This window comes from Eimeria tenella, genomic scaffold, assembly GCF_000499545.2.
Source record: "Eimeria tenella Houghton genomic scaffold, Eth_scaff17, whole genome shotgun sequence".
Classification (NCBI taxonomy): domain Eukaryota; phylum Apicomplexa; class Conoidasida; order Eucoccidiorida; family Eimeriidae; genus Eimeria; species Eimeria tenella.
This window is the reverse complement of record NW_013541545.1, coordinates 202,823-215,119: the sequence shown is the minus strand read 5'-3', so window position 1 is coordinate 215,119 and position 12,297 is coordinate 202,823. Positions and strand designations below refer to the sequence as shown.

The 12,297-nt window shown below is 54.2% G+C and overlaps 2 protein-coding genes across 2 annotated transcripts in view; both read right to left on the bottom strand.

Annotated features, from left to right (window-relative positions):
- Positions 1-2,971: 2,971 nt before the first annotated feature.
- ETH_00026520 (zinc finger (CCCH type) protein, putative) lies at positions 2,972-5,686 on the bottom strand (the record flags this gene model as incomplete). The annotated part of the gene is made up of 5 exons (XM_013373725.1): positions 2,972-3,565; positions 3,709-4,649; positions 4,816-4,942; positions 5,152-5,395; positions 5,589-5,686. The coding sequence occupies 5 exons, from the start codon at positions 5,684-5,686 to the stop codon at positions 2,972-2,974; spliced, it is 2,004 nt and encodes a 667-aa protein (XP_013229179.1).
- A 2,840-nt stretch (positions 5,687-8,526) lies between these two features.
- ETH_00026515 (60S ribosomal protein L13, related) overlaps positions 8,527-12,297 on the bottom strand; it is a gene marked incomplete at both ends in the record, with an annotated part of 9,690 nt that continues 5,919 nt past the window's right edge. Inside the window, 7 exons of the mRNA XM_013373724.1 lie at positions 8,527-8,555; positions 8,740-9,740; positions 10,069-10,142; positions 10,297-10,350; positions 10,762-11,829; positions 11,958-11,993; positions 12,089-12,131. Coding sequence (XP_013229178.1) covers positions 8,527-8,555; positions 8,740-9,740; positions 10,069-10,142; positions 10,297-10,350; positions 10,762-11,829; positions 11,958-11,993; positions 12,089-12,131 — 2,305 coding nt within the window. The remainder of the gene's footprint in view (positions 8,556-8,739; positions 9,741-10,068; positions 10,143-10,296; positions 10,351-10,761; positions 11,830-11,957; positions 11,994-12,088; positions 12,132-12,297) is intronic.

The following is a 12,297-nucleotide window of genomic DNA, read 5'->3' as shown; positions in this document are numbered from 1 at the left end:
CAGGTCAATGCCATGGCGGAGCAAACTCGACGCAGTGCTTAGGCCGTCTGCGCTGGTAGGCAGTGTCTGCCTGGAATTAGACCACTGGAAGGCTCTTACTACGGAACCACCACTAATCCCTTTTTCAGCTGAAAGCCAAAGGGCATCTGCGAGGGCAATCTGCCTTTTCGCTGCTAACGCCTACGCATGCTCTCCCTCCAAGCGAAGCAGCGGCGCCCGTAGGCCCCACGTTGTGCTTTAGTTGATGGCAGATCGTGTGCAACTGCTAACGACCAGATTCGCGGATGAAATAAGTTGCATGTTTACTTACATTTTCTGTCTGGCGCTGTAAAACATAAAACCCCCAACTCGACTTGCCGACGCATCGATAAGAGCCCATCGGTGTGAGGACAGCAGTGCAACGCAAGACTCAGTGGGACGCCATTAAAGCTACACAGACAATAATGTCCAAAAATACGAAAGACGTCTTCATAGCTCAGATTAAATCAGAGTACACGGGAGGCTGCACTTTATTTGTCGTGGAGCCGTGTCCACCACAGTGCAAGGCTGTCGCGGTGAGGTGACCCAAGAAGTGACCCCGGATCTAGAAAGCCATTCATCCAAGCCCATGGCTCTCCCCGAAGTCCACCTATCAGACTGTACGCAGACATGCGAAGATTTTTGGGGGCAGACTCCACCGCTTGTTTGGTTCCCACCACAGCATGCAGGGAAAGGGATCACGAAGCAGCGCCAACTGAATTATGCCTCCTTCCTGCAATGGCTTGTGTAGAGATTGTATCTCATCAAAACTAAAATAGCCAAATTTGCTGGAAATTTATTCTTCTCTGGTCTAGGCGCTCCCTGCTAGGATCTTCCAGCTAGTGACTAACTAGCTGAAAGATCCGAGCTGTGCGGTCAAGATAATCACTGTCGAATGAGCTCCTTAGGTTGCCTTTATATGGAATATAATCTACGTAAATAATTTCGCATGGGAGGTCGGATCTATGCGCGCTTGTTGAGCTGTTCGCTGCTCCCTTTGGAAACTCTAACGGCCTGGTCTGCGGTTTCCAGTTCTGCTGTAGAATTCGTTCTTCCCGCAATTGTCTAGCGAAAGTGTACCTTCAACAGTTGGTCTCCCTACGCCAACGGACAGACATCCTCGTGCGTGCGGATTCGTTGCTTAACGTGTCACTAAACAGAACCATGAACTTCCCTTCTCTCCGGAACCTCACTATACCAACAGCGAAGACCCCTACCTGGTTGCCTCCCTCCACCAAAGGTGTCTTCGTTCAGCTTTTACTATGCCACCACTAATTCGAACCTTAATCTACAACGTCCTATATGCAGTCACTTTTGCTGGCTGAATCCAGCAAAATTTTCCATAGGATGCCCATTTGCTTCCCCGAAAGCAGAACTCTCTGTGGCGACGTGACTGTAATAGTGCTCGGAAAGCTAGCAGCTGTCTGTGCTATCTTGTTCATGTCCTTCCGACGAACAAATCAACTGGTCGTCCTAACGGATGAAAAATGCACAACTGAACGTAGCTCATCGCCATGGGCCATGCGCTATCGTCGAAACCACGAACTTCACCCTGCATTTGCTGTGTTATGGAGGCGTAAAGAGCCGTACATTAAACGCATGTTTTGCTCCTAACTTTGAGAGTTGGCACAAGGGGCAAAGCGGAAGTTGCTCCGGCGAACAACCCCTTGAGATGCGGAGCACACAAACCCCTGCATCAACAAGACTGGAGTACAGCACTTCTGTACGAAACTCCAGGGTGGAAAGCAAAAATACTTAGCACCAGATGCGTAAACGACGACATAGCAAGAAAAAGGTAATTCATTATCCTGGAACATGGATAAGGAGTACATATTATGGGAAAGTCTTCTGCGATACGGACTTCGTTCATCCGGGCGTGAAACCTGAAGGCTGATTCTTCGCCCCGCACACTGGAACTCTTCATCTGCTTCCTCCACACAAATACAGAACGTGCGTTCCGAGCATTATTTTCCATACCTGTAATTGTTACATGACTTCCCCGAGAGCAATACATAGAAACGCTCTATACTGCCGACAAGTCCCCCGAGCCATTCCCCGCTGCTGCTGAACGTTGTCATTTGTCAGCCTACGTGATACAATGGCTTGTCGTACAGGACAGGCAGCATGCGGACCACATAATATGAATAGTCGTTTCTTGCTGAAACGGCAACATCGCAGCTTCCAAGCAGTACTCTGTTGCAAACTCATAATAAGGTTGCAAGCACAGAATGCAACTGTATTCCTCATCAACCACTGGCATTTCTTTCCTGCAGTGAGGAAAGGCAAGCAACGCACCGATCCTAGACAGGAGGCGCATAAAAAATCCGCGCCGTAAGGCGTGATGACACCCTTAAACCCAAGAGCCTTAACGTCTTCACGGCAATTCTTCAATTGATAAACACGATAGCAAAGTAACCCTTCGCTCCTTGCACTCGCGCATTGGCTTGCATTATACAAAAACGGCTGCAGCGTGAGGACCTTCATGCCGGCGTGCCTGCCGACGCTGGGTGCCAGAGCATCTGCCTACCGCCAGCTCCTGAATTCCTTTGGAATGGCCACTGACAGCTGAAACGACCATTGCCTGTGCTCCACAGCACCGGCAGTCAGGCGATACATGAGCATAGTATCGTCTCAACCAGCCCTCCTTCGCAAATCCACCCTGTTGCAACTACCAAATAAAACACATAAAACAGGTGTTTATTGGGCTGCGCAACCCCACGAACCACCGTCGCCTGCACAGTTCGCCAAATATTGGGCCGGCAAGATCTGCTGCTCCTTTGCGACAGAGCATCAGCCCAAGCTCGCTGAAATCCCCTGCGTTGCATGTGCTGCAACGCGGGACCCCACAAACTCAGTAATACGAAGGCCAGAGCACTGACTGAGTGCAGTGTCTGTATCACCACAAATTAAAACTCGGCGAAGACCGCCAGTCAATTTCGTGCAATTTCTGCGTTCAAGCAGCCAGCCTCGCCATTTTCCAAAGAGCCATCATGTGGGGGTAGTTCGACTCTGCTGTTTCATCGGGCGGTTGGGATGCCTCAAACACACCGAACTCCGCCGTGGGTGACTCGCAATCGTTGCCCTTGAAGCTCTTTCGAGTCCCCGCCTCAGGCGATTCATTTTCCTGTATAAGTTTCAAAAGGGAAACGAAACATGACATCAGCCGCTTGTTGTCTTCGACGTCTTGCAGCAAATCATTCCCACTTGTCAGGTCCTGCAAGCCCTTCAGATACACTGCATCCTCTTCACCTGCTTTAAGAATTTCTTCGATTTTACACCAGCTCTCCTCAGTCCATCCGGCCGCGGGCCACTGACACAGCGAGTCTTCATCCCTTTTGAAATGGGGCAGCGGCGAATCCTCAGCCCCCTTGCGGCGCGGCGCGACGCACTCCAGATCTTGTTTCGTGCACGACCAGTTACTCCCTGTTGCTGTGAAGTCCAGAGAAAAACATGTAGATGCCAAGCTCCCCGCCTCCCCGCCGGTGCCGCGGCTGTACATACTGCCTTCTTGTTCAGCTGCTCCTGCTTTCAGGTCTTCGATAGTCATCTGCTTTCGGACAAGCAACAAATCAAGGAGAGCACAGTACAGCGCAGTGAGTTCCCCGCAACGCACACACACACACAAACTTTACAAAAGCGCCGATGCACATTCAGTAACGACCCTGAAGTGGCAAGTGCGCTAGAGCTCACATTTGCTGAGATGCTCCTGTGGGCGCTCCCAGGAGTGCTCCACGAAGCTCTGGAGCACTCCAACCCATCTGAATCGTCAGTTGGCAAGCGCATGCCGCCGTCTAGCCAAAAATTATTGCTCGAGCGCCACACATGCATTGGACCGGCCTTGCAGTCACCGAAAGTCTCTCCTAGCTGCATACCATCCCCCCGGACAAACTCTTCGCAGCCTGTAAAGAGATTGGCTTGCGGCGAAGACGAACCCGATGGATTCGCATACTGAAGAGGTAGCAGACTTGGCCGAGTTGGAAATGTTCCAATCGGATCTGTCTGCTTCTCTCCTAAGGAAGGTAAACCCCAACTTTCTACGCTGTTCGCGTCAATCTGATCTTTCAGACTTCCAAAAGTAGGGCTACCCATGGGGTCTACATTGCCCGCCAGCACCGTCTGCCTCCTCAGCGGGAGCTCTTCTACAGTCTCCTCAATTGGTATTCCTTGGCGCAAAAGAAAATTCTGTCCTTCCTTCTTGGCAGCATGCTTAGCTGCACTTTTCAGGTTATTCCTCGTATCTTTCCCCTGAGGCTGTGTGGGACACCCTCGAGGAGGACGGACATCTTCAGGGTCCACTTTCCCCTCGACAAGATTCAGCAAGCTGCTAAGAGGGGGCCAGGCGCCCATGGCATCATCGGTAAAATGTAGAGGAGGCAACGTAGCAGCTTTAGGCATGCAATCTGAAGTCCACGCAGCATCTGCTGGCGCGCACTCAGCAAGGTGTCTCACAACACCGTGTAGTAGTAGGCCTACGTTCTCATGATGAGCGCTGTTGCCCATAGAAGCAACTGAACCTCCGCTGCTTTCCAAAACTGCAGGAGGACTTGCGGGTGGCAACCGCGGCCTTCGCCGTCTTCCGTTCTTGTTGGGCAACAGTTCGACTAGACTTACTCCAGGGTAATTCACCGGTACTGAAGACAATCACATTACACCTGACACAAAGAGCCACGTACTTGCCTACTTTGCATCTTTCCCGCCCAAGCCATCAACTGCAGGCCAATTCCTACTTTGCACCACTCCCGCCCTAGCCATCAACTGCAGATCAATCAAACAAGGGTGCAAACATTTGCAACTTACCGTTTAGCCCCTTCACAACTCCGAGGGAGAAATGCCGCGCGGACTGCCTCCGCTCCTTTTCGCCGTGACTCTTCCAGCAGTAGTAGACTCGGCACGAGCGCTGGGCAAATGCCTTACACGGCTCCGTCTGGGTACAAAACAAAAATGAGACTAGGCGGACTCAACTGCTAAATGAAAGCAGGTCTAGGATACTTGCATCGACCCCGTCGACCCGGAAGCGGAGAGAGCACTTTACCACGAGCCGGCTGGGCCAGACACACACAAGTCCCCACTCCTCTGCTAAACAAATCAGTGTATCGCGCACACAGCAGTCCAAAGAGGCCTAGATGAACGCACCTTATATACGAGGGGATGGTAGACAATTTCCTCCGGTGAGTGGGAAAAGGGGCAGTTGACACCTCTGGGACATTTGACCTTCACTACCTTCCCGTTTTCTATTTGTAAGTTCTCGCAGGGCACCGGCAGGTAGCGCAGCAACGGTTCTCTTTGGCTAACCTCTGAGCGCTCCTGACGCTGGCCAGGAGAGGCGTAGTAGGGCGACCTACGTGTCCAGACTTGGCTGTGCGAGTACTGGCACCGGCTGCAGCAAGACCCAGCATCATGAACACCGATTCAGGCTTTTAAGGAGCACACTACGCACTGGGAAACATTTCTGTGAAGCAACAATGACGAAAGCTAACGAAAACAAGGCGTTCAAGGGTGCTACTGAAATAGCACGGTAGAGGCTTGAGAGTATCTGGAGGCGGGATCGAGAAGAGGGTGACCAAGCTCACTCGTCCCCAAAGCTGCATGAGCCCTGGGAGAGACGGAGGCACGCTTTCGTCCTGAAGCGCAGTATATTGTCATCCGTAAGCAGGGAGGCGCACGCCATTGTGTCTGGTGAGCTGCAGCGGCTGCGGCGTCGACTCCACTTTGAATGCCTTCCACGGGCTTCACTGCGCTACTATTCCGTCGAAATGTAAACAAAATATCGATGCGTGGAGCCTGTCTCCGCAGTGCGCCTCACGGCTATCGGTTTCGACGCGGCTCAAGGTCACTGAGCGCCAGCACTTCGTCGGGCACTCCAGGTAACTCTAGATGTCTGGAGGAGGAGTACAGGGTCCGCTCAGACAGGACAGATGGTAATACGAAGAACCCCGCAAACCTGGGAGAAGAGGTACGCCGGAGCAGACTAAGCCCTCTAGCTACCACGGCGAGTCACTGGCGCCCTCAGATGAAAGCAAAAAGAAATAGGGAGGATGAATTGACGAGGTTCATGTAGAGAAAAATAAGACTGGCTCAAACTGAAGAGAGTCCAAATGAAACCCATTAAAGTCCGACAACCCCGTAACCCACGACACAGCCGGTTCAGCAGTGGGGTGGCGGGTGCAGTGGCAGGCGGGTGGCAGGCGCCTAGGGTCGGGACAGATGCAAGAAAAAAACGTTATGATCGAACTCAAGCAGCTCTGAAGTTTCTAAATCCTTCCTTTGGGTGGATTATCCAAGAAAACAAGAAAAATAAGGCTTCAGTAGCTTCCCTGATGCCTCTCGTGTCTGCCGTACTAGCCAGCCGCCGGTCTCGATGGCTCTGGTTGGTTTCGCTACGTATTTGAGGCTTCCGCAGCGAATTCCTTCGCCTCTTGGCATTACCAGTGCCATATACTGCAATTACACTTATCCGAAAGCATAGAGGAAGGCAGAGATGCCCACCCCACGTACCTGCGATCTGTGAGCTTCGAGGGCTAGCCAAGACAGCCGCTGGCAGGGTAGCGGATGACGATGTATGGGGAGCTCTACTGAAAAAAGAGGCCACGTGGCAGTAAAGAACAAAAGCTCAAACCTATGTGGCATCACAGTTCACCTTTTTGCTATACGTTGTGGACTGAAACAGCTGCTGCTTCGCACCCGCAGCGGCGAGACCAGCGAGCAGCCACTGAATGGGGGGCAGCGAACAGGGGGGAGGGGGGAGGGTCGTCTGGGCCTGAATCAGCTTGCAGACAAATTCAACTAGATCCTTTTAAGACTACTGGCGCTTATACTCATTATTAATAACAAGACAAGTGTTTCATGCCTGGTATCCTACGTACAACAGTGGCTGCTTCCCATCTCCTGTCTTGTTTAGTACTGCGCCCACACACTCGCCAATGCTTTCGGGTTACGTCTGCACGCCCGTGCTGCTCCTGGCAGGTAACTCCTTCAGACTAGGAACTCAGGCATGAACTGCGAGATATACTTGGAACAGTTTCTATAATTATAGCTGAGTCAGAGCGAACAAGCTGTTGACACGGCTTTACGTGCCGACCAGCTGTTCGCTAGCCCGCACCAGCAACACCGGGCAATGCAAGCAAGCCCGTTTGAGCTCTATCTCCACGGTTAGTCGCACGAAATGTCTGCCCCAGGCTCCTTCGAGACTGCCATAACGATTCGTATTTCTGAGAAAGTCGAGAATTACAGCTTGGGCCGATGCTGCTGCAAACAGCTGCACCCGAATCTGAAAAGCCCAGTGGTACTGTACACTCGCGGGGCTGCAGGTCAGGAGGGTTTTAGACCCAAAGCTGCTACGGAACCGGGGAGTCCTAGACTTTGTGTTCCATTTTGAAAGCTACGTCGTATGCAGTTCAGTGACCTACATAGAATGCCAATATTTTCCTAGAACAAGTTAGTTCAGCTTTTGGGCTTCCGGCGAGTAGCTGAGCGATTAGTGGGGATGTACCCGTCTCTAGACCGCAGCCTTATTGGAAATTTAGTTTCCCATGCCGACGCAGCAGGCAGTGCCGTGTGCTGGCTACCTCTACAGGGCTGTTTGCCTAGCTCTGAAGGTTGGTCCTGCTAATTCTTCGCTTCCTGATTCCATCACTGACTATGAATCGCTGGAAGTGATTTCACTAACTTGCTGCCTAGTTTAAGCAGATATTGCTTTCTGTGCAGACAGCAGAAGCGCAAAGCGTTAGGCGTTGTTAATAGATGGCAGCTATTGCTACTTAGCCGCCCACTGGTTTGTCCAGTAGATCTATTCAAAGGCCCCTCACGGCAGTGACAGGCCTGTTGTGTCCGTCTAAATATAAAGTGCACACGGTGCTGAGCAACAGGGTCGGTTAATGCCGCAGGAGACGCCCCGCTACTGCCGGCTCCGACCCTGCAAAGTGCACTTAACGGCAGCAACAAGCTTACACGCATAACTCTCGTGAATGGCCGAAGCCTACAACAGACTGCAGTATTGATGCGTGGGCCGCGGTACTCCCTGCCACTATTGTAGCGGCTCAACATATGGGGCGCATTGTGGTATCAATTGGCCAGCGAAAGGTGTGTTCGCAGAACTTCAAGGGACACTACGTTTAATAGATGCTGTGCGGAGTTGGGTGGCGGTGAGGGGCGCCACGTTGCCGCAGGTAGGGCAGCGGACTTTCCAGATGGGGGAGCCGGTGGAAGGATCCGACCCTACAAAGTTATTGATGTGCACCTTCGACTGCATCGAGGCTGTGCGCAGACACTGCCGGCAAATGAGACAGCCACAACGCCGGAATGGGCGAATATCGCTCTTTACTGTCGACCGCCCGCAACAAGGAGCCGTTATAAATGACTCCGCATTTTGTACCGGCGTTTTCCCTCCACGTGCCCCAGCGCCTGGCAAACAGCAAAAGCAACCGCACAAATACATTCACATGCACGCACGCACCCCGCAGTTGCACACAAGCACACGTACGCACAAGCAACACAACAAGCACCCTTAATTTATGCTGCTGAATCGGCACCCTTTCTTTCTGCCATAATACATGAGGAAAGCGTGCGAAAGGCACTCTTGGCAAATGCTGCTAAACAGCGCGGGAAAAACTATTTGCTTCCCGGGAAATAACGCAGTAGAGGCGGTCAACGTTACAGTCAGCGGCTCTCTCGATATCTGCGAGGCAAAGACATCACTGCTTCTAGAAAGCGCGGGCAGCTTACCTTGTTTGGTCGGAGCCGCTTGCTCTAGTTCTTTGGCTGTGGCGTCCGAGGGCGAACCACTTTGCGAGGAGCTGCTGCTCTGCCGGGAAGAAGGCTGAGACAGAGGACGGACACGAGTCCCTTGAGGAGGTTCTGGGGACTCAGCCGCTTCTTCGGACTCCGACTCGGGGACTTCCACAGGTGAGACTCTGCGCGATTCATGTTGCGAGTCGTGAACCGAGGGTCCTTGCGACGCTGGGCCGGAAGCATCGCTTCCTTGCTTCTGTTCCTGGTCCCGGCTTTGCCTGCTGAGGCTGCTGAACAAACTATAAGGAAAGAAAGAGGACTGGCGGCTAGTCTCTTGAGCCGGTGGCGAAGTGTGGGGTGCGGAGGGCTCCTGTTGGCCCTCCGCAAAAAGGTCTGCGGGCAGATTGAAGGTGCTGGGCCTGCGGTTCTCCTCCTTGGGCTCTTTGAACAGGTATGCGGGGACCGGCATGGTAGGTCTTCTTTCAGTGTTTTCCGCCCTGGCCTGGGCCTTGCGGAGAGCCTCTTCATCAAATACGTGGGCGGGCAGAACAGTTGTGGGGCGCCGAGGGGATGCAGCAGCAACTTTCCTCTGTCTTGCCTTCTCAGCAGCAGCTTCGTCAAACAAGTAAGCAGGCACAGCCACAGTCTGCCTCCTCCCGTCTGTGTCTGCCCTTTTCTGGGACTTCAACATGGCGTCCTCGTCAAATACGTACCGCGGCAGTGCAATTGTGGGCCGCCTGGTGGCAGCTGCCTCAGAGCGCTGCGCCGCCTTTTGCATTGCTTCTTCGTCGAACAAGTGCAGAGGCACCAAGACTGTCCGTCGCCTTGAGGGTTGTTCATCTCCCGACACATCCGGGGATTCAGGAAGCTCGACAAAGACGTAAGGCGGAATCAACTGCGTGTCGCGGCGTGTGTGCTCTTCTGCTGCCTCCTCTGCGCCGCGAGGAAAGACGAAGGACTCCGCCGGGACACGGGCCCGGCGGGTGGGCCAGCTTCTGCAAGACACGGACACTAGCAGCAAATAAATGCGCGTTACCTGCTGCTGCAGCCCCCACGCAGCTACACACACAGCTGCAAAGTGCACGGGGAAGTGGCCGCAACTGCTTGGGAGGGAGAGAGCCACAGCAGCTGGGAGGCGACAAACTAGGGAACAAAAGCAATCTTTGCAGCTAAATATCCTCCATCTACGGGTGTAAAGCATGAAGCCAGTTCCGTTTACTAGGTTTCGTGAATATCTACAGCTTTGGCAGTAGTGAACTCAGCAGAGGAGGTCTCAAATACTGCAGTGGTTTGCTAACAAGAAGTGAGGGGTGGGGGCCTCACAGCGTTGGTGCAGCCTTCTCCATTTCGAAGACCTTGTCCACCAATGCAGCAACGCGCATTTCCAGGCCTTTCCGCTGCGCAGCCAAACATACGCAAATGCCTCAGTCCGCAACTTGGCTGCATGAACCCGCAGCTGCCACTCACTTAGCCCATCAGGTCAAACAAAGAAAAGCTTCAGGCCTCAGTGGCTCCCCGCACTCAACGCAGGGGAGCTGATAAAGAACTTACCCGCCCCTGGTAGAACAGCCGAGCCCGCTCAGCCTTGAGGTGGTCGTCTACCACCTGAAATCGGCAGACAGAAACAAAGCTGGTCTTTCAAATATTGCCCCGCCAATTACTCTTGCAGCTCCGCTTTCCCCTCTCTGCTGTTTCCTCCGGTTGGTCTAGACCTCTCGTTCTGCTGCATTGGTGAAACACTACGCTCCTCTACGGGCTGCGGGGTGTGCTTTGGCTGCCAGTTTCCTATTGAAGTGTGTGTTATTATGCGCAGAACGTGTCTCGCCTCTTTCATGGCCAATTCGTATTTCCTTTGGAGTTGGTCAACCCGCAGCGAAGCCCTCTGCACAACTTGCCGGACCTGCAGCCAGCGCACTCCGCTCCAGGCGCACTCAACTGACTCCCCCGAAAGGGCGGAGCCTCTGCAGCAAGTGTTCAGCTTTGGCCCCACAGTGCTGGGCCTCGGGGCTGGCCTACCTTCTCTATGAGCAGGCGCTTCTTTTCAGTGACTTGCAAGATCTCCAAATTGAGTTGCTCGCAGCGGGCCTGGGCCGCCTTGAGTTCTGCGCGCAGCGCCGCCCTTTCCTCCGCAAGGGCTTCGCACTTCACGCAGGAGTTCTGGGACCTCAGAGTCCTTCCAAGTCCACTGGACAATTTGGGAGCTGCGCGCTCCTCCTTGGGTGACAAGGTGCGGCTCAGCCGTTTTCGGAGTCTTTGGAAAGAACTTTCTTTCGAAGGCGGCTTCGAGATGGCCACTACCCCAGTGAGGGATTTCGTGTCCGCCTTTTCTGGAGGCTCGCGTGGCTGCCGTTCTGCATTTCTGTCTTCGTCGGAGAGCAGCGAGCGAACGGCTCTGGGCTCGGGGGGCTCCTCTGTGGCTTCTCCGTCTTCTTTGGAAGCAGCAGCAGCATCAGTGGTGCCCTCCCGCGTCTCCTGCGGGGTATCCCTGGGGCCCCATAGGGCATCTTTCTCCGAAGTGGCATCTTGTGGGGATCGGGCGGCTGTGGGGGACCTGGAGGCTGCGGCCTCAGCCTCCTTAGGGGGGCCCCCCCGCGAGCGAGCAGAGGGCTGCCCACGGAATGCCCGGGGCCCCGGGGGCCCTGACTGCGACAGCGACGCAGGCCGGGCTGTCTCCCCAGAGTCCTCCTGCTGCGGGGCCCCCCCAGGGGGCCCCTCGCTGCTGCTGAGGGCCCGGGGCGAGCCAGAGGCCTGCTGCAGCTCCGAAGGGCGCTCGGTCAGGCCCGAGGGCGTCTGCTGGAGCTGCTGCCGGGTTTGGCTGGGCAGGCGGCGCAGCTGGTCTTCAAGTTCTGCTGCTTTGCGTTCGGCCTCTTCAACTTTTTGCTGCAGTTCTTCTCTTTCCCTCTTCAGCTCCGACACTTCCCGCCGAAGCGTCTCCAGGTCCTGAGGGGCCTCTTCCTCCAGGTCTGCGGGGGCCTCCTCCTCCACGTCCTGGGGGGCCCCCGGGGCCCCCTCTTCCTCTGGGTCTTGTGGGGCTTCGGCTTCTGCTGGCTGCTCCGCCTCTTTTCCTGCGTCTTCTGCGGGAGACTGTTCAGCAGCACAACACGAGACAGAGAAAAGGACAATAAGCCTTGCACAGGGGCCTCGGGCTAGGGGCCAGGCTAAGGCTCTTTTCTGGTATGGCCGCGCCAAAGGGCTGGGGGCCCCTCACGCACTTTAACGGGACTCTCCGGCTTCTCGGGGGCCTCATCCTGAAAAGTAAAAATGCAAAATGAAAGACAGAGGCGTCTCGCGAGGCCAGTCGTGAGGTGTACGTACACCGTAGGGCCGTAGGGTTCTCCCTCACCTTCTTTTCCGGAGGCTTCGCAGCCGACTTCTTCCCGAAACACCTGAAGTGAAGCGAAACGTGAATTGTGGTGGAGACAAATTAGTTTTAAAAATAAACTTTTAGCTAAACAATTGTCAGTTCAGACCAGAGAAAGGCAACAGATTGAGACAGTTTAGGCATCGGACAGCTGAAGCTGAAAGAAGCAGCAGCAGCAGCAGCAGCAGCAG